Source organism: Buteo buteo, chromosome 4 (assembly GCF_964188355.1).
Source record: "Buteo buteo chromosome 4, bButBut1.hap1.1, whole genome shotgun sequence".
NCBI classification, from domain to species: Eukaryota; Metazoa; Chordata; class Aves; order Accipitriformes; family Accipitridae; genus Buteo; species Buteo buteo.
The window spans coordinates 8,310,384-8,338,002 of NC_134174.1; the positions used below are offsets into that span (position 1 = coordinate 8,310,384).

Here is a 27,619-nt window from a genome sequence, read left to right on the forward strand (position 1 = left end):
GTTCCTGTATATTTAAGCACATGTATAGTACACTTAAGGAAACAAACCAACAGAAGAAGTTCTGCTCTGTTTGACTTTAATCACAGAGGCAGTTACAACAGCAGTTTCTCAAAAGTTGATAGACCTCATTTGGAAATTACATTAACAAATCCCAGGAACGTAGTGGGCAAGCTGTCAGGAGAGAAATACATGGACTTGACTATCCTTAAAACCATACATAGATGATAACAATTTTTCTTCTTCCCCCCTCCACCACTGTTCCCAACAGCAGAATGCTGGCAAACCACTCACATATTGCTAAAGATTGCAGAAAGACTGAAGACATACCTGAGAGGGGAGAGCTGTCATACTAAAAGTCTGTTTAATTCTTTGGGACTTAAGACCACATGGATGGGAAACCTCATGGATTTTTAGATGACTTCTGCTGTTTAGGCATTTTTATAGGTGCTGCGGTTTAACAAAAACCTGAATTGTACTTCCATTTTAGAAGCTTAAGAATTTTGGCAAAGAGTTAGTTATGATGGCACTTGTGCATGGAGAATCTATTGTCCTGATTTAAAAAAGAAATCTAAACATGTCTGAATTCAGCAAAGTCAGCAGAATGCTGCAGAGGAAGTAAAATTTGGTAATGTAAGAGCCTTGAATAACAGAACAGCCAACCCAGGATAACAGGTTAGCTTCTGTTGCTGTGCATTACCCTCCAGAGCAGGCCGTGGCTTTGGAACCATGTGCCACAGGATTTTATTTTTAAGTCGTTCTGAGAAACAATTCAGAACAAAGCAAAACACGGAGGAACTGATGACAAGTTGTTTGTAATGAGATTTAAAACATAGACAATGGTGTGTAGTACCTCATTCAGGAGTCAGTTAAAATCTGATGACAACACTTCTCAGTGTAAAGAGAGGCTGCTTGAAAAGAACAATTTGATTTTTAAAAAATAAAACTTCCCAGTAATTCTCTAATCAGTTCTGCAGTTGTTTTTAAAAAATAGCTGCAGTGAAAACTCAGGATTAAAGTCAAAGTGCAACTATTGCATTGTTTGCATGGTCATTCCTGAAAGATGTTGTGTTCCTCCCCACAGTTAAAAAAAGTGGTATTTTATTAAAACCTGAGATCACATATGTATCAAAGGCAAACTCTTGGAGCTCATGATAAACACTAAATTTCATTTAGTGTTCTACTCCCTGTTGTGTCTGGTCCATTTTTTGTCTATTTACAGTCCTGGAGAACTGAACCTCAGGAGGTAGAAGGCTTTTACAGTCCCTCCAAGGAGTACTTCCTTTTCCATTGCATGGAAGGAACAATAAAGTTACACAGGCTGCAAATTCCTAGTTCTGACACATTTCTGAAGAAACTGCATGAATTGTAAGCATAGCTGCAGATAGTAATCAGCACTAAATAGAAAAATAATTCGGTGTTTAATAAACAAATTCCAGCATTTGTTACTGTGATGCAATCAGTTATACCTGTCTTCGGGAGACTTTTTTCTCACCGAGTATGTTTTCACCTGCTGCTAGCTTCTTATATAAACAGTGCAGTTTATCTGGCTGAGGCACTTCAGCATCAGGAGTCAAGGGAATTTCGAACTCAGAGGAGCTCTGGGAGTCCCTCCTCAGTTCTAGATCAGGAGTCCTGGAGTTGTCACTTCTTTCTGCCAGCACATCTTGAACGTAAGCAGTGCCAGCTTCTGCATCTTTCTCACAGTCTTTGCTTTGCAACTCACCGGCAACATCGTAGGCACAAGATCTATTTTGACCCAGTGGCTTCTGCCTACTGTTGTCAGGCTGACTGTCTTTGGCAGTCTCCTGCAATACAGAAACAACTGTTCTGCTCCCACCTTTGCTGAAGCAGCTAAAGTCCAAGGCGTTTCTCTCTTGGGAGGTAATGAGTACTGTGTCCATTTGGCTATCCCAGCCCTGGCTCCCCTGCTCTGATATGTGTGTTGACTGAGAAGAATTCTGGGAGGAGATGTGTGTTGAGTCACTTACTCCATCTGAATCACTGAAGAGTGACTGGGACCCACCAGCATCTGCTGAAGATGGGAAGTTGTCCTCATTTTCAGAACTTTCATCTAGTTTGTTACACTTAAAAAATGCATCCCAGCAAGGGACATTGGCATTACGCTCCTGTTGGTCGCTAGTTACTCCATTGAAATTTGATGTAGAAGTGGCATCTGGCTCATGGGAAAGAACCTGAACTGTATTTTTTTCAGATTCTTCTTCATCATCATTGTCATCATCATCATCATTTGATTCCTCACAGTCCACAAAGTCTCCTTGGAGGGAGGTGTAAGTTGTGGTCACTTTGTAACTTTCTGTGCTCTCATTAATGTTTCCTTCAGCATTTTCAGATGGTCCTGTGCTGGAGGGCCTGCTCTCTTCTCTCTGCTGTTTTGAAATCTTAGGCCTTGCGGAGGCTAATTCTGAATCAAAGAGATCATCTTCATCTGTCAAGAAAAGAACAGGAAAGAAAACAATACTAAGAAAAGTTCACATCTCTGGTAAAATTTTGTTGAGACCAAAGTTTTAATAAAAATGAATTTTGTATATAAAGAGAGGGAAAAGTTCTTTAACCCAGATGGAGACTTAGCAGGACATTATTGACAGTGTTTGCCTTGCGTTCTCTAGCACAGTGCCTTGCAAGGAAAGCTGCTAGTTGCCATCCTCCATGTAAGCTACAGCAGATCAGATGTAGCCCTGCTAGACACATTTATTCAGGCCTCTGACATGTTTTGCCAAGACTATGTCACCCTTGCATAGTTGGCACTTCAAAAATGGCCAAAGAGAATGCAGCAGGCCCAAAGTTGTCTTCTAGTTCTGTATTGGATTTGCATGGCAAGGTTTGGGAGGTGGGGGGGGGGAGGTTACAGGGGTGGCTTCTGTGAGAAGATGCCAGAAGCTTCCTCCATGTCTGACAGAGCCAATGCCAGCCGGCTCCAAGACGGACCCACCACTGGCCAAGGCCAAACCCATCAGTGACAGTGGTAGTGCCTCTGGGAGAACGGATTTAAGAAGGGGAAATAAGTTGCTGCGGAACAGAAACTGCAGCCGGAGAGAGGAGTGAGAACACGTGAGAGAAACAGCCCCGCAGACCCCCAGGTCAGTGCAGAAGGAGGAGGTGCTCCAGGCGCTGGAGCAGAGATTCCCCTGCAGCCCGTGGGGAAGACCACGGTGAGGCAGGCTGTCCCCCTGCAGCCCAGGGAGGTCCACGGGGGAGCAGATCTCCACCTGCAGCCTGGGGAGAGAGCACCCCACACCGGAGCAGGGGGATGCCCAAAGGAGGCTGTGACCCCGTGGGAAGCCCACGCTGGAGCAGGCTCCTGGCAGGACCTGTGGCCCCGTGGAGAGAGGAGCCCACGCTGGAGCAGGTTTGCTGGCAGGACTTGTGACCCCGTGGAAGGGACCCATGCTGGAGCACTGTGCTCCTGAAGGACTGCAGCCCATGGGAAGGGACCCACACTGGAGCAGTTCATGAAGAACTGCAGCCTGTGGGAAGGACCCACGTTGGAGAAGTTCATGAAGGACTGTCTCCCACGGGAGGGACCCCACACTGGAGCAGGGGAAGAGTGAGGAGTCCTCCCCCTGAGGAAGGAGCGTCAGAGACAACGTGTGATGAACTGACCCCAACCCCCATTCCCCATCCCTCTGCACCAGTGGGAGGAGGAGGGAGAGAATTTGGGAGATAAGCTGTGCCCAAAAAGAAGGGAGGGGTGGGAGGAAGGTGTTTTCAGATTTGGGTTTATTTCTCATTATCCTACTCTGTTCGACTGGTAATAAATTAATTTTCCCCAAGTTGAGTCTGTTTTGCCCATGAAGGTAATTGGTGAATGATCTCTCCCTGTCCTTATCTGGACCCAGGAGCCTTTCATTATATTTTCTCTCCCCTGTCCAGCTGAGGAGGGGAGCGATAGAGCAGTTTTGGTGTGCACCTGGCATCCAGCCAGGGTCAACCCACCACGAGTTCCCAAGTGGCTTTCCCAGGGCTATGTACAGCATCCATTTACATTTACCATTGTGTGTTAAAAAAAGTTACTAGGTGCTAAAACGCCAGCAGTGTGAGATAATGAAGATCATTTCCACAAGACAGGAGGTGACACAAGTCAGAAGAAGCTTTACAAGGGACAGTATAGGACTGTGGGCTGGAACTCTTCCAGAAACTTAAAGGGCTGTTGAGCATTAAGTACATTTTAAGATTGCAAACAAGTGTCCTTTTACACAATTAGCGCTCTCTCACCCTCCTAAGATATAAGTTCAATTTCATTTATATTTCTCCTTTCTGACTGTTGCTTAGAACACAGACAACTGTGAACACCATGGCTTTTGGCACCTCTGCTTCATCTCAGACTTTCATTTAAGGCACAGAAGCACCAACAGAACCTTTACCTGTATCAGATAAGTCTCTCTTGTGGACTCTCTTCAGTGTTCCTAAGGGCTTGTACCTGGGTTCCATGTTTCTCCTGTATGACCTGCATAATGGCTTTAATCTGAGGTGAAAGAGAAAAGCGATTAACCTTTAGAACTCAGCAGATGATACTTTCAGGAGCAAAAGTAAATCTTTTAACTTAAGTAGACTGCTTCATGGCACAGGCACCGCAGCAAAAGTGTTAAAGCAAAGGCAGCAATAGCTAGGGGAAAGTTCTTAATTCATTGGTGAGCTTAGGCAGCTTAAAGGTAGAAATCTGCCATTTCTATATATTTACCTTAAAACACGTACACCATTTGGAAACTATCTTTTAGTCCCTTGCTTAGAGAAGACAAGATGACAGGTTCAAAATCTGACTGCAGTTTTATCCAATAATTGTAAAGTACCTCCTTTCTTATTAAGGAGGAAAAGAAAAAGGAGCAAAGAAATGAGTACTCATTTTGTTCAGACCAAGTGACACCACTGCTCTTCTGTTCCGTTAGAGCGCTTTCTAAGCTGACAACATCTGTAGCAGCACAAGAGAACAGGCTGCTGTGATGCTGTACAGAGGGTAGGAGTTCAAGTCCCCAGAGAAACCTGCTTTAAAAGAAATTTCTGAGAAGTAGCAATGACAAATAGAAATGGGTCACAGAATAAAGTGAGATGAATGTCTATTCAGATTCCACCCAAATAGCGTTTAAGAGCAGAAAAGCCTCTATACATAGATACAAGTAGTGTGTGGAACACAAACTCTCAGACTTAGTACAACATACAAGTATTCTTCAGAAAGCTGAAGTTTGCAGGACTGAATATAGAAAAAAAATTCAAATTATCAGAGAAGCAAAAGGCAGTGGCCTGCTTGAGAAGCTGGGATTCAGGAGGGGAGCTGCCCTTGCAAGAACAGAGATTAGATCACCTCCATTCAGCTGCCACTTGTCACTTACATTTCCATAACTTTGTCTTCTCCCCCACCCACTGGCAGTACATTGGGATACACATTCACAGGACGGATATAGCTCAGGAAATCCTTAATCTAAATTGAAGAAAAGAAGAAGCAGTTCAACAAGTTACATCAACAGTTAGTAATTTCACTTAATGGCAGCACTGATCGAAGCACACCCACAAGTACCACCAGTTGTCTCATGTAAAGACCAATATGACCCATGAGCCAAACTCTATCAAAGTGGATAGCTCCGTAACAAAAGAACAACGGGTCTGAAAGGATGCTGAGAACTCAGCCACACCTACCACCTCACCCACCAATTATCAACTCCTACACAGACCATCACCATCTCTGAAAGAAAAGGCTAGACAGACCTGTTCCTAGGAATGCGATCCAGCGCTTCACTGTCTTTACTGCTGTAGATCTTTTCAGACCTGCATTTTTCTTACTGGACTTCAAGTCCCTAGTTGTGCAGATCAGGTATTCCCTTCCTCAAAGACTTTTCCTAAAGTCTCCTTTCAGTCCACTATAAAAGCCCATTATGACAAAACACACTTGTTTTGCCTTACTCTGTTGTCTTCTAGATGCTCTCCAGACAGTAAATTTCTTGAAGAATTGTGTGAAGATGGTTTGGGGCACTCTCCTCCAGCTTTATCAGTGCTGAGCACTGAAAAGTTTGCAGATTACACTCCTATCTACACAGACCAGTAGGACCCATATATTTTTGCACATGGAGGTATTAGTCTGTTACAATACACTACTCCCCATATTCTGCCAGCGAAGCTGCCACGTATGTACTACACTAGTACCTCCATTTAAAATTCTGCATAGCAGAGAAAACTAAAACTTAACCAGGATCTTGAAAACAGGACTAACTTTCTAGGGCTCTGAATAACCTCCATTTTGTACGTGCAAGGCTTTGTGACAGGTTAATTGTTAGCACTGATCCAGTTTCAGTTCAGTTTCTTAGGAGAGAGAAGCATTTTAAGAAGTGGATTGAGTCATACTAAATGAAAGTGTGATTCTGGAGAGGATGCTGCCATGACGAATTTTCCTTTTAGTCTTTAACACAGAAAGAGGAGTAACAGTGGCAGCTACGATGTGAGAAAATTGTTTAAATGTGTGGGCAGGGAAAAGAAAGCAAGGCCACACAAACCTGAGTCACAGCAGATAATGTATTGAAACCTGAAATTCCACCCTTTAAGCATTGCATAGTTACACAATAATCTAAAACAGAAAGGCAGTCAAGACAATTGTAGCACTGACCTACACTTCAAGGAGAACAAAAAACTAGGCTTGTAATCCTACCTTAACATGCTCTTCTACAGCTATATTAAAACAAACTTTTCTGTCTTCAGCATCCAGAACTTCCTATCCCCTTATGTCTTATTACTGAAAAGATTTTTTTATTGTGACATCATCCACTCCAAAATAATCAGAACTGCTTTAATTTTTTTTTCAATCGATGTATGCTCAGTACTACAAGTATACAAACCTCACTGTATGAAGAGTGGAAAGAGAAACAAGCTCTGTATGTACTCTCCCCAGTCCTAAAAAAAAGAGGATGCACAAAAATTAGGTAACTGTTCCTCATCCTTAGTCAACAGGCAAGCATAGCCTACTCTTAAAAAGTCCATTCTGAGATTCAGTTGTACAACTGTCAGGCAAGATATGCACCTGAAACAACAGGTTTCTGCATGGCCCAAATGCTCACCTCACTATTACATTGGTTTTCTTGATCCTTTCTCCAAACCACATAGTGGAGGGTTTGATGCTGATTATGTGCAAGGGATTTCCATTTTGGCAAGTCATCCCACAGGGCAGTCTGTTCCCTCGAAAGTAGTCATCATCCTGACAAATGCAATATAAAATTAAGCGTAATCCTGACCTTTTTTCCCCGCCAGAAACTGAGCAACATAGTATCTAGCCAGACCAAGTTTTCATCTCACTTCCAACTCCTTTGAGCACTCTTTGTTGTTGTATCTTGCTTCTGTAGTGCAGCTGGCAAAGCAAATCAATCAGAGACCAATGCCCCAATGTGCCGTCTCCAATTCTACCTGCACTCCTCCAAGTTGGAGCTTTCAGCTTGATAGACATCCTGGAAACAGAAGGCCATATACAACAAGCACACAGTGTGTGCCTCCAGGAGGCATCATCTGAGCTGCTTTTGGTATATTTAAATGGATAATACCTGACTGATCTAATCTGCTGCTTGTCTTACTTCATTTAAAAACATAATTTTCAAGTTTCAAATACAATTAAACTATTTCTAGCACCAGCTAATATATTTTTTCCCTTTTTTACTTTTTTTTTTTTTAAACTACAACCCATTAACTAAAGTTCTCTCTCTTCTTTACATTAAGCCACCATTTGGCCCAAGTCTTCATTAGCACAATAGGACCAAAACATTAGCACCTATTACCAGTCTTTCACAGCAAAGTTAGCAGAGGCTTTGCAAAATGATGCTTACCCGAGGATGCCGACAGGCATGAATCTGAGTGTGTCGATCTGTAGTAACATGGTAGAGGATTTCTGGCATGTTTCTGAACATATCAAGTTTGTTCACATGCACCTAGAGAAAGGCAGAGTTTACTCTTAATTAGTTCAATGTGTTTGCCAGACTGCAGCTGGAGCAACTATACAGATGTGGTTCTGCTCTCAACAAATGCTGGTAGGCATTTAAACAATTACTACCCACTAATAATGTCCAAGTGGGGAAGTGTTAGCCAAAAGTAGCTTGGACATCTAGAACAAGCAGAACATACCTCCTATGCTGAAGAGGGATGAATATTCATCAAAGAAAGTCCGAATATACCTGCTTACTATTAGTGTCATATGTAAATGAGAAGGCTTTTATCATTCACAAGATATAAGGGAGAGAGGTAAACACTGAACTTGAAAACTAGGGATTAACTTCTCCCTGGAAAGCCCAGATGCTCCAGACTGAAATCAACTAGTTAACTCATTTTGAGCACAACTGTAGCTTTTTAAGTGAAGTTAATGAAAGGAGGCACAACTTTCACATACAGCAGTCCTCTGAACAGCCATTTCCAGCTCAGTGACTGGCCACGATCGTTACTGAGGATCTGTTCTAAAGCAACAATTATAGAAATGTTACCTTGATTCCAAGTTCCTCACTGAGGTTTATGAATAAATATTCATATCCATAAGCAGCTTTACAGTTCAGCCACACAACATGATAGCGAGTCAGTGAAGTCCAGCTTCGCACTAACTCTAAGATCCCATTTAAACATTCCTCCTGAAAAGTTTAGAAAATGTTGTGAATCATCTTTGAAGATACTTCCAAAGTGCTGTGATTTGGCAATGCAAAATGGCATTGCCTTGCAAAGACTTACCTAACAAAGGGGTGGTTAATTAATTAGCAGCTTTAAGGACCTTTCCTCTCAGAGCCTATTTAGACTTACCCGGCTTGGTATGTGATAAAATTTGGGATCACAGAAAGTAGTGTCCAAATACACACTCTGAATGTCTTTTACTCTGAAAGAGAAAAATGTGATATCAGTGAGCATTGCATCATGTACCAAGATATACCACTTCCTGTCTCTCCAAAAGGAGGCAGTTCTTCCTGTTTATTACAAAGAGCAAGTCAAAAGGGGCTTGTAACTGCACGATTGCCTGACTGCAAATATATTTAACCCGGAATAAAAATGAGGAAAAAAAAGAGTACATTATTCCTGAATTGTCCATGCCTGTGTGATCTTTTATTCTTTCTAAATCCCATGAATAGCTGAAGTCTCACCTGGTCCCTGAATGCAAAAGCTCCATTCTGGCTGCTTCTCCTTTTGCAAGCCTGAAATCACCTGTATACAGCACAGTGCCATTTTCACCTTCAAACAAAAACCTACAAACAGGAACACTTTGGTCAAACTCAACAATATAAAGCATTAAATGCCAGGTGTCGATTTGTTACCTTGCTTAGGGCAGCTTATGCGACTAACATATCCTGTAACAGAAATACTGGGCTCAATTTGGTCCTAGAGTAATTTCAGATAAACCAAATAATTCAGACTCAGTATGTCTGGAACACAACCTGTGCCTAGGCTGGTCAGAGTTGAAGACAAAAGCCTCATAGATACTGCTGCAGCCAAAGGAATCTATTAGGCATCTGTACCAGGAAGCTGGGCACCTTCTTTTTCACGTCATACTTAAAAAATGGAGGATTTCTTTTTAATCAGTTTTGTACGTCATTTTAAAGTACAGTTGAAATCAAGAAAGTTGTTGTTCATACGCATGGGGAAAAGTAATCTGCCCCACCACGGTAACAGCTTCTGTCTGGACAGATCCCAGTACAGTGGTTTCCCCAACCTTGACCAAAGCTGGTAGGCCCTGCCACAACAGTATTACCTCCAAGTAAGAATTTTAAACTCACTAGCTTTTTCTAGTTAGAAAAAAACCCAGTACTTAGTAAGAACTCTATAGAACAAATTTCTCAGCAGAGACATTTAGAGTATTGAAAGGACGTACATGACCGATCCTGGACAGTGACCAGCTGGTAGAAGTGTCACTTCTATATCTTCCTTCTGGAAGAGATGGGTTAGCATTATTTTCACGCTATAGTAAGTACTCCCAGTACTTTCACTGACACAGTGAAAGCAATGCATTACTCCCCAAAGCCTCTTGCAGCATTTAGCATTGCTTTTGAATGAAGAGTGTCTTCACATTCCAACAAGCCCTGAAACGCAACGACCATCTTGTCATGCCAGAAGTGATGACTGAATATTGTACGGTGCTCATAAAAAGCAAGAAGACAAGCCCAGCCAGAAGACAATCCTACTTCCTTGGTTCCTGGTGAACAAGCATAGAATCATAGAATAGTTTGGGTTGGAAGGGACCTTTAAAGGTCATCTAGTCCAACACCCCTGCAATAAGCAGGGACATCTTTAACTAGACCAGATTGCTCAGAGCCCTATCCAACCCGACCTTGAATGTTTCCAGGGATGGGGCATCCACAGCCTCTCTCGGCAACTTGTTCCAGTGTTCCACCACCTTCATCATAAAAATTTTCTTCCTTATATTTAGTCTAAATCTACCCTCTTTTAGTTTAAAACCATTACCCCTTGTCCTACTGCAACAGGCCCTGGTAAAAAGTCTGTCCCCATCTTTCTTATAAGCCCCCTTTAAGTACTGAAAGGCTGCAATAAGGTCTCCCAGGAGCCTTCTCTTCTCCAGGCTGAACAACCCCAACTCTCTCAGCCTGTCCTCATAGGGGAGGTTCTCCAGCCCTCTGATCGTTTTTGTGGCCCTCCTCTGGACCTGCTCCAGCGGGTCCATGTCTTTCCTGTACTGGGACCCCCAGAGCTGGACACAGTACTCCAGCTGGGATCTCACCAGCACGGCGTAGAGGGGCAGAATCACCTCCCTCGACCTGCTGGCCATGCTTGTGATGCAGCCCAGGATATGGTTGGCTTTCTGGGCTGTGAGCACACATTGCCAGCCCACGTCCAGCTTTTCATCCACCAAGCATCCACCAAAATCATGGAAATATCTTGGGGGACGCTTTGCCTGGAGACGCTCTACCAGACCTTTAAGTCCTGCACTTAAAGCTTGTTAAAATAAGCCAGGAAATACAAAGTGAAAAAAATCACAAGAGCAATAGGTAAGACAGAGATCACTAATATCCTGGAAAGACATTACCAAAAAAATGCTATGATAGTAAGAACAAAGCAGGCAAGAATTCATGTGGCTGCACGTCTTGGAGAGAAGGGTAACATATATTTGAAAAATAGCTTGTCCACTTGGGATGTCACAGGTAAGATCTGTTTCCCATGCTCATTCAAACAGTATTACTGTCTATAACAAATACATGAATCTTTTTTTTTTCCTGTAACTTACCTCACCAGATGTTTCATCTACTAAAGAAATCTGAGTTGGGGTTTCAACTTCCAATGCAACCTGTAACAAAATGAATAAATGCATTACAGGATTTACGGAACATTCTGTTTCATGCTTATGGCTAAGTATTCACTATGTGGACATCTTCAGCGCCCACTGCGGCTATTGCTAAGTGTCATGGTTTAACCCCAGCCAGCAACTAAAGCACCACAGAGCTGCTCACTCAATCCCTCCCCACCGAGTGGGATGGGAGAGAAAATCAGAAGGAAAAAGGTTAAACTCATGGGCTGAGATAAGAACAGTTTAATAGAACAGAAAGGAAGAAACTAATAATGATAATAATAATAAAATTACAATAATAATAAAAGGATTGGAATATATAAAACAAGTGATGCACAATGCAATTGCTCACCAGTTGCTGACCGATGCCCAGTCAGTTCCCGAGCAGCAATCCCCCCCCAGGCCAACTTCCCCCAGTCTATATACCAGGCATGACGTGACATGGTATGGAATATCCCTTGGGTCAGTTTGGGTCAGCTGTCCTGGCTCTGTCCCCTCCCAATTTCTTGTGCCCTTCCAGCCTTCTCAGTGGCTGGGCATGAGAAGCTGAAAAGTCCTTGACTTAGTATAAACACTGCTTAGCAACAACTGAAATCATCAGTGTGTTATCAACATTCTTCTCATGCTGAATCCAAGACATAGCACCATACCAGCTACTAGAAAGAAAATTAAGTCTATCCCAGCTGAAACCAGGACACTAAGCCTGTAAAATTAAGCTCATTTTCCCATAGTAAGTAAAGTTTCCATTTCCAGTGGAAAAAAAGTTTCCTAAAAATTGTCTAAAAATGAAATGGAGATACCTCAATCAAGGTATGCATGCCTAAAAAAGTTAGAACATGTTGGACTTCTAACAGCAACAGCTCTAGTTTCTCTGGCTGGATCATATGCCTTATTTTTGGATGACTGCAAAGCCCAAGACAACCCAGTGCCAGAGCACACCAGCAGACCTTGGTAGGACAGATCGCTGTGCTGCAGCACTTCTTCTCACTGTTCCCTACTACCAGAAGCAGAGCCCACAAATCACATGCAGCACATACTTCTGTGTTTGTGTAGAGGTGATTCATCTATAGATCGCAATTAATCCTGTTTTACCATATCTTCTACTAAAAGAGTCCTACAACATACATGCTCTGTGGCCGTCTGCAAGGTCAGTGCTGCTGTTTAGGCTCCTCTCTCATCCTCCTGGTTTTTATTCCTTTGTTTCAGACAATATTTGTATATAAGTCTCCTGCTCAAAAAAGCCAAAGTGAAAGGAAAGTCTCCTGTCATTACCCTCCTTAGGTATAGCCTCCAGCTTCTCAGCTGAGCAGTCTCCTCAGCAGCATTGGTTTCAGTGCACCAGATGAATTCACAAGACACCACATCGCAAATTTCTGGGCAACTCCACAAGATCCATTCAGTTCACATACTCACACAAAGGTGGTAACATTTGGCTTCTCCACCAGAAACCACACCACCAGGCAAACTCAGAGCTTGCTCAAAAACATGGATACATGTGTCAAAAAGTATTTTATACTAAGAATTCAAGCCACTAGCAAGAGTTCATTTTTTTAAACATCAATACTAATTTTATCATCTACAATGTCTGAAGCTGAATAAACTCAAGAGGCCAATGTAAATTCTGCATGCTCAATATTTCTCAGTAATTCTAAAATTTCCTACTGCAGTTAAACAATCGTCAAGTTTTAGATCTAAACTGCCTGAAGAATTCTTCACTGACAGTCACAGTTTAGCTTCACAACCATGAATGATAATATCTACAGCAGAGTTCTGCCCTCATCTTTGACAGTTTAAATATTAAAGCCAGCAGCAAATATAAAGAGCTTCTTATGCTTTACATAAAAATAAAGGTCAGACTGAAAATCATAAAAACATTTTGCTGGAAGATGACAACGTGATTGCTTCTTTCAGTCTGGTGAATATCAAATCAGCTGTCAATTCATTCCTCAGTCACACTACAAGTACAAAACTTACTTGTTGTAAGGCAAAGCTTGTGAACAAGACATCCAACACCTATCTGATTTAGGGCCTGTGCAGCTCACGCCATCACCAGCAGTCACCCCCGGGAGCAGCAGCTGCAAACATTTACGTATTTTTTTTAATGCTGTTGATTTGTGTTAGCTGTGCTTCATCTTAGACTGTACCACAGGTACCTCTGGCATCTCTTCCAAGATTAAGATGTTCTCAAACAGGAACGTCAGGACCAGCGCTGCATACTTTCCTTTTACCGCTCATACAAACTCCTAATAGCTTAGAGATATCTCCCCTGAAGGGACCCCTTCTTCTAGGTTAAACACAAGGGATACTGGAAGCAAACAGACACAAGCTTAAAAACAAAAATAAAAAAACCCCCAACCAACACAAACAAAAAAACCACCACAAACCTACCCCATTTTATTTTTGCTAGTCCAAGAAGGTTAGAAAAATTGTCACCTATGCACACTGTGCTCCTTCACACATCATGCCTAAGGCATGTTCAGAGTCTTTTTTACAGAGCCCTGAATCATGTTCATGCTCCAAATCATTAAATCTTTCAGTTTCTCAAACCTTCATATAAGGTTAGTTATCTTCTTGCTCAGCTTCACAATTAAATTAGGACCTTGAACAGAAAAGTCCCCTACTTCTCTTTTTTCTCTTACCCAGACTTACCTCCGACGTCCCACTCGTATGAGTTTCTTTGGATGTGGAGCTTAAGACCCACACTTACAACCTCTTTAAGGAAACTCTGAGCCATAACTCCCCCAAGAAAACAAGTTTCAGCTTGCCTGAATCCCTTCTTGACCTTCCATTTGACTAGGAAATTCTCCTGTCCTTGCTTGGGGGATACAGCAAAATCCTTGCCCTAGGTGATGATGTATATGCATACAGTAAGATGTGAAAAGAAACATGTTCAATTTCAAAGCCCACATCTGCAAAGGGAAGGAAATAACTACAAGTCACACCCATACATGACCACTGATCACTTGAAGTTTGGCTCCAAACAGCGGAACTCAAGTAAACTAATTAAGTTCTTCAGTGATTTTACATCACTAAAACATTTTATGTTAGAGATAATCCATTTTCCAAAAAGCAAAGAAAAACAATATAACTAAAAGATTATATATACCCCAAACAATACAAAATTTAAAATTAATCAAGAGAGAAATGAAATAAGGACAGGAGCAAAGAGACATGAGCAAGGTAAGGAAATCAAAGAGGTTTGGGGTTTGCCGGAGCAGGGGGGTGGATGCCCCCCAGCATGGCTGCGACTCCATGGGAAAGCCCGTGCTGGAGCAGGCTGTGACTGAAGGACTGTAGCCCGGGGAAGGGACCCACGCTGGAGAATTTTGTGGAGGACTGTCTCCTGTGGGAGGGACCCCACACTGGAGCAGGGGACGAGAGAGGAGTCCTCCCCCTGAGGAGGAAGAAGCGGCAGAGACAAGGTGTGATGAACTGACCCCAACCCCCATTCCCCGTCCCCCTGCACTGCTGGGGAGGGAGGAGGGAGAGAATTTGGGAGTGAAGTTGAGCTGGAAAGGAGGGAGGGGTGGGGGGAAGGTGTTTTAAGATTTGATTTTACTTCCCATTATCCTTGTTTTGATTTGCTTGGTAGTAAATTAAATTTATTTTGGTTTTTTCCCCAAGTTGAGTCTGTCCTTTGGCCATGACCACAGTTGGTGAGTGATCCCTCCCTGTCCTTGTCTCAACCCACAAGCGTTTCTTTGTATTTTCTCCTCCTCATCCCACGGGGGCCAGGAAAGAGAAGTGAGCGAGCGGCTGCGTGGTGCTTTGTTACCAGCTGGGCTTAAACCATGGCAAAGTGATACAAATGATCAATGTAGAGATGGAGGACATTTAAAGCTGAAGTTGAGAGAAAAGCATAAATTTTGTAGAGGGAAAAATAAGATTAAAAAGTAAACAACAATAAAGCAATCCCACATAGCGTGCAGCAAGGAAAGGCATACTGATGTAGGTACTTAAGCCCTGAAACACTGTATCAACACCAATACCAATATTTAGACATTTCTGAGGAGGGGAAGCTGTTTCTTCCCTAGAATCACTGCTTGGAAAGCATTAATTTAAAAATAAACAAAAACTCACAATGTGTTTCTCCCAAAACTTGTATTTCCAGCTAGTCAACAGCAATTCCTTAGTTACTGGTGAGCAGTATAATTTAACTTTCAGGCTGTGAGAACACAAAAACATAGATGAGTGTTTTTTGAAGTAGAGGCAGGAACAATCTAACGATGCATCAGCACCTGGCACCTAGTACATCAAAACATGGGCTCAGACTCCTCTCTCCTCTGAAGAGACCTGCAGAGCAGTAAGCCTGCAGGTGCTGTTTTGCCCCAACCTGAAGCAGGATGAATGTGAGTTAGACCACCTTGTTGAGCAGGCTTTTCTTCAACACAGCAAACCCAAAGACTTATCTGTGTGTGCCCATGGCTGCCTGCTTTTGTGCAGACATAAATAAAGTGTGTGGTACATGGTCACATGTACGGACATCTTTGCTTGTTTCTGTACCCACCAAGGTCTGTTTCAGACGTGCATGCTTTCCCTGGAACAAGCATTTGGGACAGTTGGCATTCAGCAGAACACCGAATACTTCCTATAAAGCTCTAGCTTTTGCACAGTGCACAAAGAGACCTCACGAGCAAAGAGAGATTCTCTGCTTGCATTTGAGGAGATGCAACATCTACTCTAATAAATTAAACAGGGCCTAGGAACTGGCCCACAACCTCTCTGGGCCCATTACCATGTTTGACCATCCTCATGGTAATAGAAAAGGTCTCACTTGCCCTTTCATTATGCACTTCCAAGAAGAGTCTGGTTCCATCTTCTCTACCTGCAATGATACACAGTTGTCTCCTACTGTTAAGGCTGAAGACGTCCAGCTCTCAGCCTCTCCTCACACATCATGTGCTCCAGCCCCAGATCAGCTTGGTGGTCCTGCTCCAAAACGCTGATGTTGTGTTTTGTCCAGGGGAGCCCAGGACTGGACTCAGTACTGCAGACAAAGTCTCACAAGTGCTGACCGGAGGGGAACAACTGTCTCCATCAAACTGCTGGCTACCCACTTGCTCATATGCCTCAGAGCACAGCTGGCCTCCTTCACAGCACAGGCACAGCGCTGTCTCCAGGCACTGACACACTCCCAGGGAATAAAAGCAGGGATCCTCATGAAGTTCATGAACCTCATGAGGTTCAACAAGGCCAAGTGCAAGGTCCTGCACATGCCTCAGGGCAATCCCCTGTATCAGCATGGGCTGGGGGATGAAGGGATTGAGAGCAGCCCTGAGGAGAAGCACTTGGGGCTATTAGTGGAAGAAAAACTGAACATGACCTGGCAGTGTGTGTTTGCAGCCCAGAAGGCCAACCATATCCTGGGCTGCATCAAAAGCAGCGCGACCAGCAGGTCGAGGGAGGTGATTCTGCCCCTCTATGCTGTGCTGGTGAGATCCCACCTGCAGTACTGCATTCAGCTCCGAGGCCCTCAACATAAGGCAGCCATGGACCTGTTGGGGCGGGTCCAGAGGAGGCCACGAAGATGGTCAGGGGGCTGGAGCACCTCTAATATAAAGACAGGCTGAGAGAGTTGGGGTTGTTCAGTCTGGAGAAGAGAAGGCTCTGGGGAGACCTTATTGCAGCCTTCCAGTACCTAAAGGGGGGCTGCAGAAAAGCTGGAGATGGACTTTTTACAAGGGAATGTAGTGACAGAACAAGGGGCAATGGTTTTAAACTGAAAGAGGGGAGATTTAGGTCAGATGTAAGGAAGAAGTTCTTCCCTGTGAGGGTGGTGAGGCGCTGGCACAGGTTGCCCAGAGACGCTGTGGCTGCCCCATCCCTGGCAGTGTTCAAGGCCAGGTTGGATGGGGCTTGGAGCAACCTGGTCTGGTGGAAGGTGTCCCTGCTCGTGGCAGGGGTTTGGAACTAGATGGTCTTTAAGGTGCCTTCCAACCCAAACCGTTCTGACTCTGCGCCTCCATGACCCACACCAGTTCCCTGACCCTATTTCCTCACGCTTTGCTCTGAACCAGCCGCCTCCTCCTCAGGGCTCCTGACTCTGCGTGCAAGAGGCGCAGGCCGGGCCGGGGAGGCCCCTGCCGAGGCCGGGCCTCACCGGCACATCCCGCAGCAGCGCGGGGCAGCCCTGCCCGCCCTCTCCCCCTCCCTGTCCCCCTCAGCCTGCCCGTACCTGCCCTCCAGCCTCCTCTTCAGGGCGGGCGCCCGCAGCCCCTTCATGTGATCTGAGGAGACATGGCACGGCCGTCACTCGGGGCGGGGGGGGGGGGGGGGGGTCCGCAGCGGGTTGCCATGGGGACGGGCGGGGCTCACCCTTGTGGCAGTGCGAGAGGAAGTAGGCGCGCGCGCGCAGGTTGTCGTGGTCGAAGCGGTCGATGGACACGGAGGGGTACTCGCGCACGCGACCCCCGAACCGGCTCATGGCGGCGAACGGCGGGCCGCTTCCGCCACGCTCGCTCGCTAGCTGGCTGGCTAGCTCGCTCCCGCCCCAGGCCCCGCCTCCGAGGCCCGCAGCCAATCGCGAGGCGGCTCCGCCTCCTGCCGGCCTATCAAGACGCGCGGCGGGAGAGGCGGGAACGGCTTCTTAAAGAGGCGATGGCGGGCGGTTGCCTAGCAACGGCGGTCGGCGGCGACCGTTGGCGCTGAGAGGAGCGCTGTGGGGAACGCCGCCATCGCCCTCAGGCTCGCCGCATCCGCGCCGCCCGACCTGGGAAGAGTCCCCGTTTTGCGGCCCTCGCACCGAGGTGGGCCGTCGTAAGGGCTGGGTGGCCGGGTTGTGGCTATGGCGGTGGGAGCAGGGTGGGGTTACGGTCACAGCGGTGACTGGGACCAGGGCCTAGAGACATCTGCCTGAACACCTTGGCAAATACAAGAAGCTATCCCGTAAAGTCTGTGGAAGTCATTGGAAATCTCTTACTGACTCTTCTAGGACCCCAGATAGGTCCTGTGTTAAGGGATCTAAGAAGCACAGCCATCTCCTCCAGCCGCTCGGGTCCAGGACCAATGCTGCCCGGGGACCTGAGGCCTCTGCCTGGGCGGAAGGATGCAGCTCGTGCTTTCCCGTTTGCAGGCTCAACCAGTAACAAAGCTGAGCATGTATTACAGACATGGCTGGTCACACTGACTGCCACAGACGAAGCGTGGCCTTCAACAGCAATTTATATATAAAACATAAACACAGACAAGTACCTTTCCTCCTCTTTGGCTGGTAGCAGTAAAAATTCACCACTGCAGGCACACACAGACCACTCTCTAGGTTCACAAGCACGCACACGTTTGTGGATCCCTTGAGCACCAGCACAGCCCCTCTGCCTGCCCAGCACCCCTGCGCAGACCCCAGGCCCCCTGACCTGCTTCATGGATCCCCTACTTGCCCGCTAATCCAGCTTGATGCTCACTAGCAAACATGCACTCACACTTGTCCCTCATGCACTTCATGTTCACAAGTCCCCTTGGGTGTACCAGCACAGGGCCCCCTGGCCACTTGATACCCTGGCCTGTACCCAAGGTCCCCTTACTTGCCAGCTAGTCCAGCTTAAAGTTTGCTAGTGAATATGGATACGCACCCCACATACACCTGGATTGGCGAAGATACAGATACCCTGCCTCCCTAGCAGCTGGCACCTGGCGCACAGGCTGTGACTGACAGTCTTTCTCCAACCACTGGCATAGAGCCCCTCACTCATGCCAGCCATGCCCCAGTAGCTAATTTTTCAGGACACATACTGTTCCTGCTCCAGTGGCTGGAAGTTAAAGAAGACCCCCACTCGCTGCAGCAGCTGACATCAGGCCAGGGGTGCCCGTACCCCAGGTCTGACTCCAGGAGCTGACACCAGTTTTCACCCTCACACACAGGTCTCACCAGCAGCTGGCACTTAGTCCTTGCAGCAAACACATACACACAGGATAGAGAGCGAGATTATGCAGAGAGAGAGTGAAGACGAGATTTAATAAGAAGATACAAGAAGGTAGGACAGACTGTGATGATCAGGCGCAGGGCTCAGCCAGGCAAGCATACTGACTGGCCCTGTTTTACACATGACCGGCATCTTTTATAGTTCTTTCTGTCTATTCCCACCTTTGTTCCTCCCTGCTCCCTTCCCCTGCACATCCCTCACAGGTTTGTACAGCTCTATTGATTCCCACAGCCCTCCGAGTTTGGGGTCCCCCTGGTTTACAGTCTTATCAGTTGCAAAGTCCAGGTTGATATTCCTGGAAGTGGTGCCCGAAGTTCCTTGATAGCCCATCAATTAGTGTGGGTGGTGAGGTTTGTTTCTTGCCATGGTCTCTATGTTTGTTTTGTCAGGTCTGTGTCTCTGTATATTTTGTTTCTGGTTTCCCCTTTTTTCCCTTAGTTTCCCAATTGACAAGGTCCCTGATCAGATAACCTTGCTGGAATAAACATTCTCACACTCCCACACCCCCCCATCAATTAGTGTGACTGACCAGGTTTGGTTCTCATCACTGCCTCCCTCATAATTTACTGGTTGGGTTTGTGTCCCCATATGTTCTTGTTTTATGGCTTCCTCCCTTTCTTATTATCCCTTGTTGCATTGAAAAAGGTCCTTGACCAGATGGCCTTAAAGGAGCAGACATTCTCCTCCCACATACCCTTACAACTTGTATAAGCGTTAAGGAAACTACCATATGCAAGCCCAGGCTAGTTAGGATTCCATAGAAATTGTGCTATGATTGACGTTAAAAAACGTTTTTCCCCAAAGCCAAAACAGGGGTATATGAAATCTCACTATTTCCCCTAAATTAAGAGTAGGCAAACATTGTCATCTTAGCAAAGTCCACTTCACTGTTCAAAAATTCCCTTTAAGTGAAAAGCGTTAGTATTGTGCTAAATATTTTCATACCATTCTCTTGCATTCTTTCATTTGCCTGTATCTGTCTGCTGTCTTTTGTCTCTTCCCTGGATTGCAGGCTGTCTCATCTCTCGCTCTTGTGCTATGAAACCAGCGATATGCCTGGAAGTCAGAGGCACTACAACAGACAAAGAGTATAATTTTTAAAGGGCTTAAACAACAGCCTAAAAATATCAGGATGTCACTTTTATTATTTGAAGTTACCAAGCTGGCACTTTAAATATATGACCTTTATATATATATTTTTGAGCAGGAACACCTGTGGACAGGCCATCTGAATTAATGGTGACTCAGGAAGTGCCACACATATCTAGACATCTTGAAGAAGCACATTCATTAGATGAATTCAGTATATCCTATAAAGAAGTACTTAACACTAGTAACATGTAAGTTATCATAAGACACTTAAATTCATTATAGTTTAGCATTAATTAAGATCTAATGTTATTGCTAATAATATTGACTGTCTAAAGTCCCAGACTGACAACAGTTCTCAACAAACATTGATGAGCATATAGAGGGCATGAAAAATTCTGTAATGGCTACAAAAGAGCCCTTTACAGCAAGGGAGAAAAAAAAAATATGTTGAGATAGATATCACAAAGACCACACTAAAGATTTAGAATAGGGATATACACTTATCATGTTAATTTGTATGTGACACCTCATAACTGGGTGGGAAAATTATTTTTTCTTTTTCTTTTTTTTTAGTAAATGGTTGCCTTCAATTACAAAATGCTGCAGAGCCTGGTAAAAGAATGTTTGGAGTGCTGAATGCAAGAAATAGTTTAGTGTTGCCAGAAAAGAGCCCTTGTGCGTATTTTTACTAATCTTTAATGAAGTGTGTGCAGTAAGAGATGAAAGGCCCTTTCTTTGTGTGCTAATGGCTCTCATACAGTTAGATGACAGAGATGCAGACTACTCCTATTTCCACATTATGTTAACAATGATTCTTGATAAAATTTTCCCAAAGATTTGTATGCTGTGGCGAAATATTTTTTTTTCCTCCTTTCCTGCCTTTCTAACAGACTAAGGGCATTTATGCATTTGATAAGATATCAGCATTCAACTTTTCAAGCTCTTGGTTGATACAGAAACTTGCTAAGTAAGGAAATTGTACTCTGTGCACAGGATTTGGAGGCAGCGTACTACCCGCAGGGAGTGAGACTGTTCATCCTCCCACTACTAAATCCAGAAGCTTTTTCTCCTTTGAAGATACCTTCCTAATTATGAAGCTGACACTTGGTGACATTACAACACTAGGAAAGGGTGCATTTCTTATCATATCTGCTAGACAGGATAGTGTTCTGTGTGTTTTGCTTGTGGAAGCAACATAAAGTTCTGTTTTAGTAGCAAAATAAGATACAATCAAGAAAGCAAATGCAGTGAAATTCAGATAAAAGGTAGAAGTCAAATGATTCTTATTTTTTTGAAATATAGTTCAAATCCATCCCTGGTGAGTTTCCACTGACTGCATTTTTTTTTTTTTTGATTGCTTATTTTATTTATTTTTTTTTACCTCCTTATCCATTTTATTTCTTAAGACCTGCTCCACTGCGGCCATATGACTGGCAGTGCATTTCTCCATTCCCCTCCTCTCCCATCCTGAGTGTTTGCTGTTCTTCAGTTACAGCCCAGCTCTTCATTTTGTGGTTCCCAGTTTGGTGTCCCTTCACTAAGAAGAAAGGAAAACCTGAAAAACTGCCTGCCCCAGAGGGATAGCAACTGCAAAGTTGTGAAATTAAAAAAAATTACTGTATTTTGAATTTTTTTTTAATGCATCAATGTGCACAGATAAATTTTAGGTAGATTAGGATAAGATGTAGGCGTGTATATAGCAGTATAGATGAGTTGGGTTTGTCTGAGATCAAGGAGTGTGTTTAATTTGATTCCAACTGCTTATAATGTTTTTCTTTTTCAACCTCAGGCTTTGAGGGGAAGATAATATTGTACTGTCTGTAATTCCTTTATTTTTAAATTTTGTTCTACCCATTTCTATATGTCCCTAACAAAAAATCACTTGTTTCCATCTTCTCTATTTAATTTTTAAAAATCTCATTTCAGGAAAAAGTCTGAAGTTTCTGGAGTCATGGCTAAAGCTGACATCAAACCAAAATCTATACATCATGCCAAAAAATGGTCAGATGATGTAGAGAACTTATACAGATTTCAGCAAGCTGGATACAGAGATGAGTTTGAATACAAACAAGTAAAACAAGTTGACATGGTAAGATTTAGAATGCTGAAAGGGTTGTTACTTTAAACTTCTGTCTTATGTTAAACTATTAAATGAAAATAGAGGTGCCACTTTTTTCCTTTCATTTAGGCTAGTTTCTGATACACTTTTTTTCTCCCAGGTCTGACTTGAATTCTTGAGCTATTATTAACTGTGCAGAGTAACTTCGTTCACAGAAGTGAAACAGAAACACTACACAGCCTGTGTTTTTGTTCCCCCTCTCTTATGCATTTAGAAGCATTATAGATTTCTTTGAATAAATGTAGCTGCTATCTAAAAGAATAATTCAGTTTTGAGGAAAGGATTATTTCAAAGTGAGTTCTCTGTGAAGTTTCCCCATAACTCTGCCAATAGACCTGATAGGAAACTCGTTCGTTGTCCAGGGAGTCAGTCCTGTGTCATTGCTACCGACTTCAGTTTTACAGTTGAATTGTGTGGTAACATAATCAGACTTTGTGCACACTCAAAACTTGGCTTCTATTGAAATTGTCCACAATAGAAACATTTGGTGCCAGCTGTGGTAAAGGGAGTTGTGACACAGGCTTTTGTCAACTGAGAACATCAAGCATGTGGTCCTCTGCTCACTATAGTTGGTGGCAATGCTCCCTAGCACATCAAATGAGCTCGTGAATAATGTCCTGATATTCAGTAGCTACTTGAGATTCAAAATAGCAACCAAGAGGTTAATACAGCAAACAACATATTATCTTTATCAGAGCTCTGTAATTTATCTTCCAAAGCAGCACACACAGTATGAAAAATCCACTTTTAAAAGATCTTAACCTCCTGTGCACATAAGAAAGAGCAGAATGTTCCTAGGAAAGTCACTCCTCGTCCAGTTGTCTCAAAGCGTAGCAAAACGTTGATGTGCATAATAAGATGCAGTTTATTATTTTGTTGTGGGCTTGGATACCACCGTAAAGGCTGTGGTGTAAATTCCTTTTAACTGTGAGAAAGGAAATCCCGTAATTAGTGTGGTAGGATCAGCCTGTTTTAGATTTATAGCAGGGCATAACCATAGATAATTAAACCCTGATAAAAGTTAAAGAACACCTTACTCAACGTAAAATCAGCATGCATTCTGTTCAAACTTGCCAGGATCCAGCAGTGATTCTCTTTCAACTTACACATTTTGAAATGTCTTGTTTACTCCATATTATATTTCCATAATGCAGTTATTATTAATGATACAATTACAATGTAGGTGGAATGAATATTAAGGCTGTTATGTTTAGACAGAGAATGCAAATAACTCAGCTATATGCCTAAAGTAATAAGGCAAGTGGTAAAACTACCACTTCTGGGACTCTCCAATTAGAGATGCTCTAGATTGACATCCTATTGTCAACCCTGCCTGGAAGAGAAATAAGATTCTTGCTACCTGATTTTTAAGGCTTGGTTTGGTCAGAAGTAGTCATAGGTGTTCAAGCTGCGGATAACTACTAGAGTCATAAAGCTGTTGAACATACAAGTACTCAAACCTTTAGTTTAAAGCTTCATGTTGTGGAACACTGAGGAGCACTAGCATAGTGTTGGTTTCCTGCAGGACTGATCCTGCTGTCTTTGAGACCATGATAGATATAGCTCACTTCACTTTTATGAAATTGCTAATGAAAAGCACATTTTTCATGGTCAGAAGGATCCCATAATCCTTTAAGTGTGTGTCAGTCCTACAGAAGTGGAATCTTTCAACCTCTCAGACTACTGAATAACTGAATAGCATCAATGTTTTATTCCTAAATGAGGTATTTTAAAACCTTTGATTAGTCCACTTTTTAAATTACTCTAGCCTATCAAATATTCTTAGATCCTTATTTCTAGACTTTTCTGATCACATAATTCTTTATACTAAACCAGAAAACTGGTTTCTGACATCTTGTTCTTAAACTTTTTTTAAAAGTTAAGCAAATTAATAGCAAAGTAGTGTTTAGATGCAAATGAGGTTTTCCCATGGAAGTATACCCTATATTCTTTGCAATGCAATGCACAAATGTCATTTAATGTGAGCATGTTCAGGTGAACATATGTCATTTTTATTCTATTTGTAGGTCGAGTGTTGGCCAGAAACGGGGTTTGTTAAGAAACTTCAGAGAAGGGACAATACGTTCTATTATTATGATAAGCAAAGAGAATGCGAAGACGAAGAAGTCCATAAAGTGAAAGTTTATGTATATTAGTTTTGTTATTGTTCTAATTTGCTTGTGTTTTTTTTATAAATCTGTTTGTTAGCATCTGTTAGCAAATGAGATTGTATAATCTGACTTACCTTAAGTATCGATGTAATTCTTCGATAGAAGGAGGAATACTGGAAATGTAGAGAAGCCCGGAACTATAGACATAGGAATTTCACTTTTTTCCTGTTATAACCAAAAGTCTTATTATCCCTCATTTTCCTAGTTACAAATGTTTTGACATAAAAATAAAAAGCTGGTAAATGAGCATCATATATTTGGTTTAACTGTGTGTAAAGTCCATCATAAGTACAAGCACCAATCTTTACTCAAAACACTGGCTAATGTCAGCCATGGTCTCTTGGTGTAGCTAAGGGTTATGAGACTACAAAGGGCCAAAGTAAGGCCAAAATGCTAACTGAAGTTCCCTTGGAGAATAGCAAGAATAACAAGCAAATAATTTAGTGAAGGACACCGAATGATCAAGTAGCAAGGACCAGTGCTGAGCTGCAGATTTGAAAAATGGTTATTGGGATAGAAACAGTCACAACAAAAATGTCTTTCTGAGCAATAGGTAAGGTATCACCAACGTATTTTTTGTCAGGTGCAAGTATTAATTACTTGGTAGCATATGCCTTTTTATGGAGGGGTGGAAAAAAAGATTGTGGATTTATATACGGTGGAGTCACTACAAAACTGCAGAGAGAACATGAAATCCATACTATGTAATATTTAAGGTTAGATAACTTACGTGGATGATACGTGGGATTTCTGGGCAGAATTCATCTCATCTAACTTCAAATGTCACATTGTCAGCATCTACACCTGATCTTGTCATTTGGACACCCTTTGTTCTGAATGGAGAAAAGCTGGCTCTTCTGGGCACAATTAATTTCTTCTAAATGTAGGTGTGTAACATTTGCTTTGAACACGTTGCTGTGACATCAGCTCTGCAGAAGCTGTCCACATGACTGCTACTCTGAGACACCCCGGAAACGCGAGGTGCCATGCTTACCTTCACTCATTAGGGAATTTGAATAAAATGTTTTAAGATGCCAAAACTCTAGATAATGGACCAATAGAACAGATTATTGTTATGTAAACCACTAGGTGTGTTCATGGTAGTTACAGAAAAAATATTACTAATATCTCCTGTTTCTAGACTGTAAACGAAGGGATATCTAAACTAAGTTTTAGGCATGGATTAGCAGTGTACATTTGACCATCTGTCTTACAGATATTCTTCCTTCATTTGAACCTAAGATGGTGGCCAACGCAAGATGTGAAATAGAGGATTTACAGCTCCAAGTCAAAATAAGTAGTATGGGTGCAATATTCAAAAGATCTCATTGACAATAGGTGACAATGATCTAGTCACCTTATTTAGACTGCTTGGAAATTTTTAGCTTAAATTTGTATGAGCTCTGTTAGAGAAATGACTGAAAGGTACTCAGAAGAAACAGTGAAACTTTTTTATTCCAGGAAGGTCTTAATGGCATATAAATAGAGAGTTACTGCAATGACAGAAATAAAGCATTGCTACAATAAATTTAACTTGACATTTTCATTATGATTTCTTTTTTATTTGGATTGCTCTGGATGTACTTTTTAAGAGAGAATTTTTTGCATACTTTGCAATCAAACAGTGGGAACAGAACAATTATTAGGATAACCCATCTATTTTGTCCTTTTAAGATAGTGGATCTCACTTTGTTAACTTCATAGTTTCCTAAAAAAGAAATCTTCCAGTGGACATGAAAAAAGCCTTAAAAAAATTCACAAACATAGATGTGTAGTATAGCCAACTCAAATTTATTGACAGAAATTATTGCTATCACCACACACAGAATAAGTGAGAATGTTTGGTACAGCCATTTTCTCAGTCTATAGAAAAAGACATAGTTGGGCACTCAAGAACAGGAATTAAAACTGCAGGTTAGTTTTTAGAGCTTAACTTTTTTTTAAAGAAAAACTTTTAAAAATTGAAGCAAATGCAAAAGATTATTCTGAGCGTCCCTTATTTTACCTGACTACATCTTATTGGTTTTGCAATACTGCTGGATGCTTTCTCTCTTCTATTATGTTTTAAAACAATGAGTGTGCATTTCATACCGCTCATGGAGATTTCTTTTCATTTCAAACAAGTAGCATGGGAATTCATGTTCCACTTCTGAAATGCCGATCTTGTATGAGTTGGCAGATTCTTCTCATTTTGAGAGTGAATTACCTAGATTTTATTACTTACATTTTTCAGCATTGTCAGTGCTCTGAAAGGTTGAATCTCACTGTAATATTTAAAAGATTAATGGGATGAAAAGGAAAGATAAGCCTTGTAATTAGTGCTGGAGACCAGTTTACAGACATAGCCTTTGTCAGCCCTAATGCTGTATTTGGAAGTTTGCTCACTTCATCAGCCAAAGAGCAGGTTTTGTATTGATAGTGAGTTTCAGCTATAATTGTCCTTTGACATCCAGTTTGTATCCAACTTTCACTCCAGTTCATGCTAAACTTAAGGGTACATAAAACCACTCTCTTTTTTTAAAGACCATATCTGTGTGATGGCCTTAGCTATGAAGCTAAATGGGTTCCTCTCTTTAAAAAGAAACAGGTACAGGCGTTCTTGCCTGAGTTCAAGTTTGTCTGTGATCAGTAGATAACATTAATATAAGGAAGTTTTCTTGAGTTAATTCTTAGAATCATAGAATGGTTTGCATTGGAAGGGACCTTAAAGATCATCTAGTTCCACCCCCCTGCCATGGGCAGGGACACCTTCCACCAGACCAGGTTGCTCCAAGCCCCATCCAACCTGGCCTTGAACACTGCCAGGGATGGAGCAGCCACAGCCTCTCTGGGCAACCTGTGCCAGCGCCTCACCACCCTCACAGGGAAGAACTTCTTCCTTACATCTCATCTAAATCTCCCCTCTTTCAGCTTAAAGCCATTACCCCTTGTCCTATCACTACATGCCCTTGTAAAAAGTCCCTCTCTGGCTTTCTTGTAGGCCCCCCTTAGGTGCTGGAAGGCTGCTATAAGGTCTCCCTGGAGCTTTCTCTTCTCCAGACTGAACAACCCCAACTCTCTC

General features: G+C 42.9%; 2 protein-coding genes across 3 annotated transcripts; one reads left to right on the forward strand and one right to left on the reverse strand.

Moving 5' to 3' along the window:
- Positions 1-57: 57 nt before the first annotated feature.
- DCLRE1C (DNA cross-link repair 1C) lies at positions 58-17,705 on the reverse strand. Its single transcript, XM_075024717.1, has 14 exons — positions 17,573-17,705; positions 17,433-17,484; positions 15,338-15,422; positions 11,198-11,257; positions 9,830-9,885; positions 9,105-9,206; positions 8,770-8,842; positions 8,463-8,603; positions 7,815-7,916; positions 7,059-7,195; positions 6,840-6,894; positions 5,346-5,434; positions 4,383-4,483; positions 58-2,446 (listed from the first exon to the last, which is right to left on the reverse strand). Exons 1-14 carry the CDS (start codon positions 17,679-17,681, stop codon positions 1,461-1,463), a joined length of 2,148 nt encoding a protein of 715 aa, XP_074880818.1. The 5' UTR covers positions 17,682-17,705; the 3' UTR covers positions 58-1,460.
- A 192-nt stretch (positions 17,706-17,897) lies between these two features.
- MEIG1 (meiosis/spermiogenesis associated 1) lies at positions 17,898-24,688 on the forward strand. Of its 2 annotated transcripts, XM_075026777.1 has the most exons (5): positions 17,920-18,003; positions 19,115-19,227; positions 20,384-20,516; positions 22,195-22,357; positions 24,415-24,688. In XM_075026777.1, the coding sequence occupies exons 3-5, from the start codon at positions 20,413-20,415 to the stop codon at positions 24,541-24,543; spliced, it is 396 nt and encodes a 131-aa protein (XP_074882878.1). In that variant the 5' UTR covers positions 17,920-18,003; positions 19,115-19,227; positions 20,384-20,412; the 3' UTR covers positions 24,544-24,688. The 2 variants fall into 2 exon arrangements, with proteins under 2 accessions (XP_074882879.1, XP_074882878.1); XM_075026778.1 differs by lacking the exons at positions 19,115-19,227; positions 20,384-20,516 and having other exon boundaries at positions 17,898-18,003.
- The last annotated feature ends 2,931 nt before the right edge of the window (positions 24,689-27,619 follow it).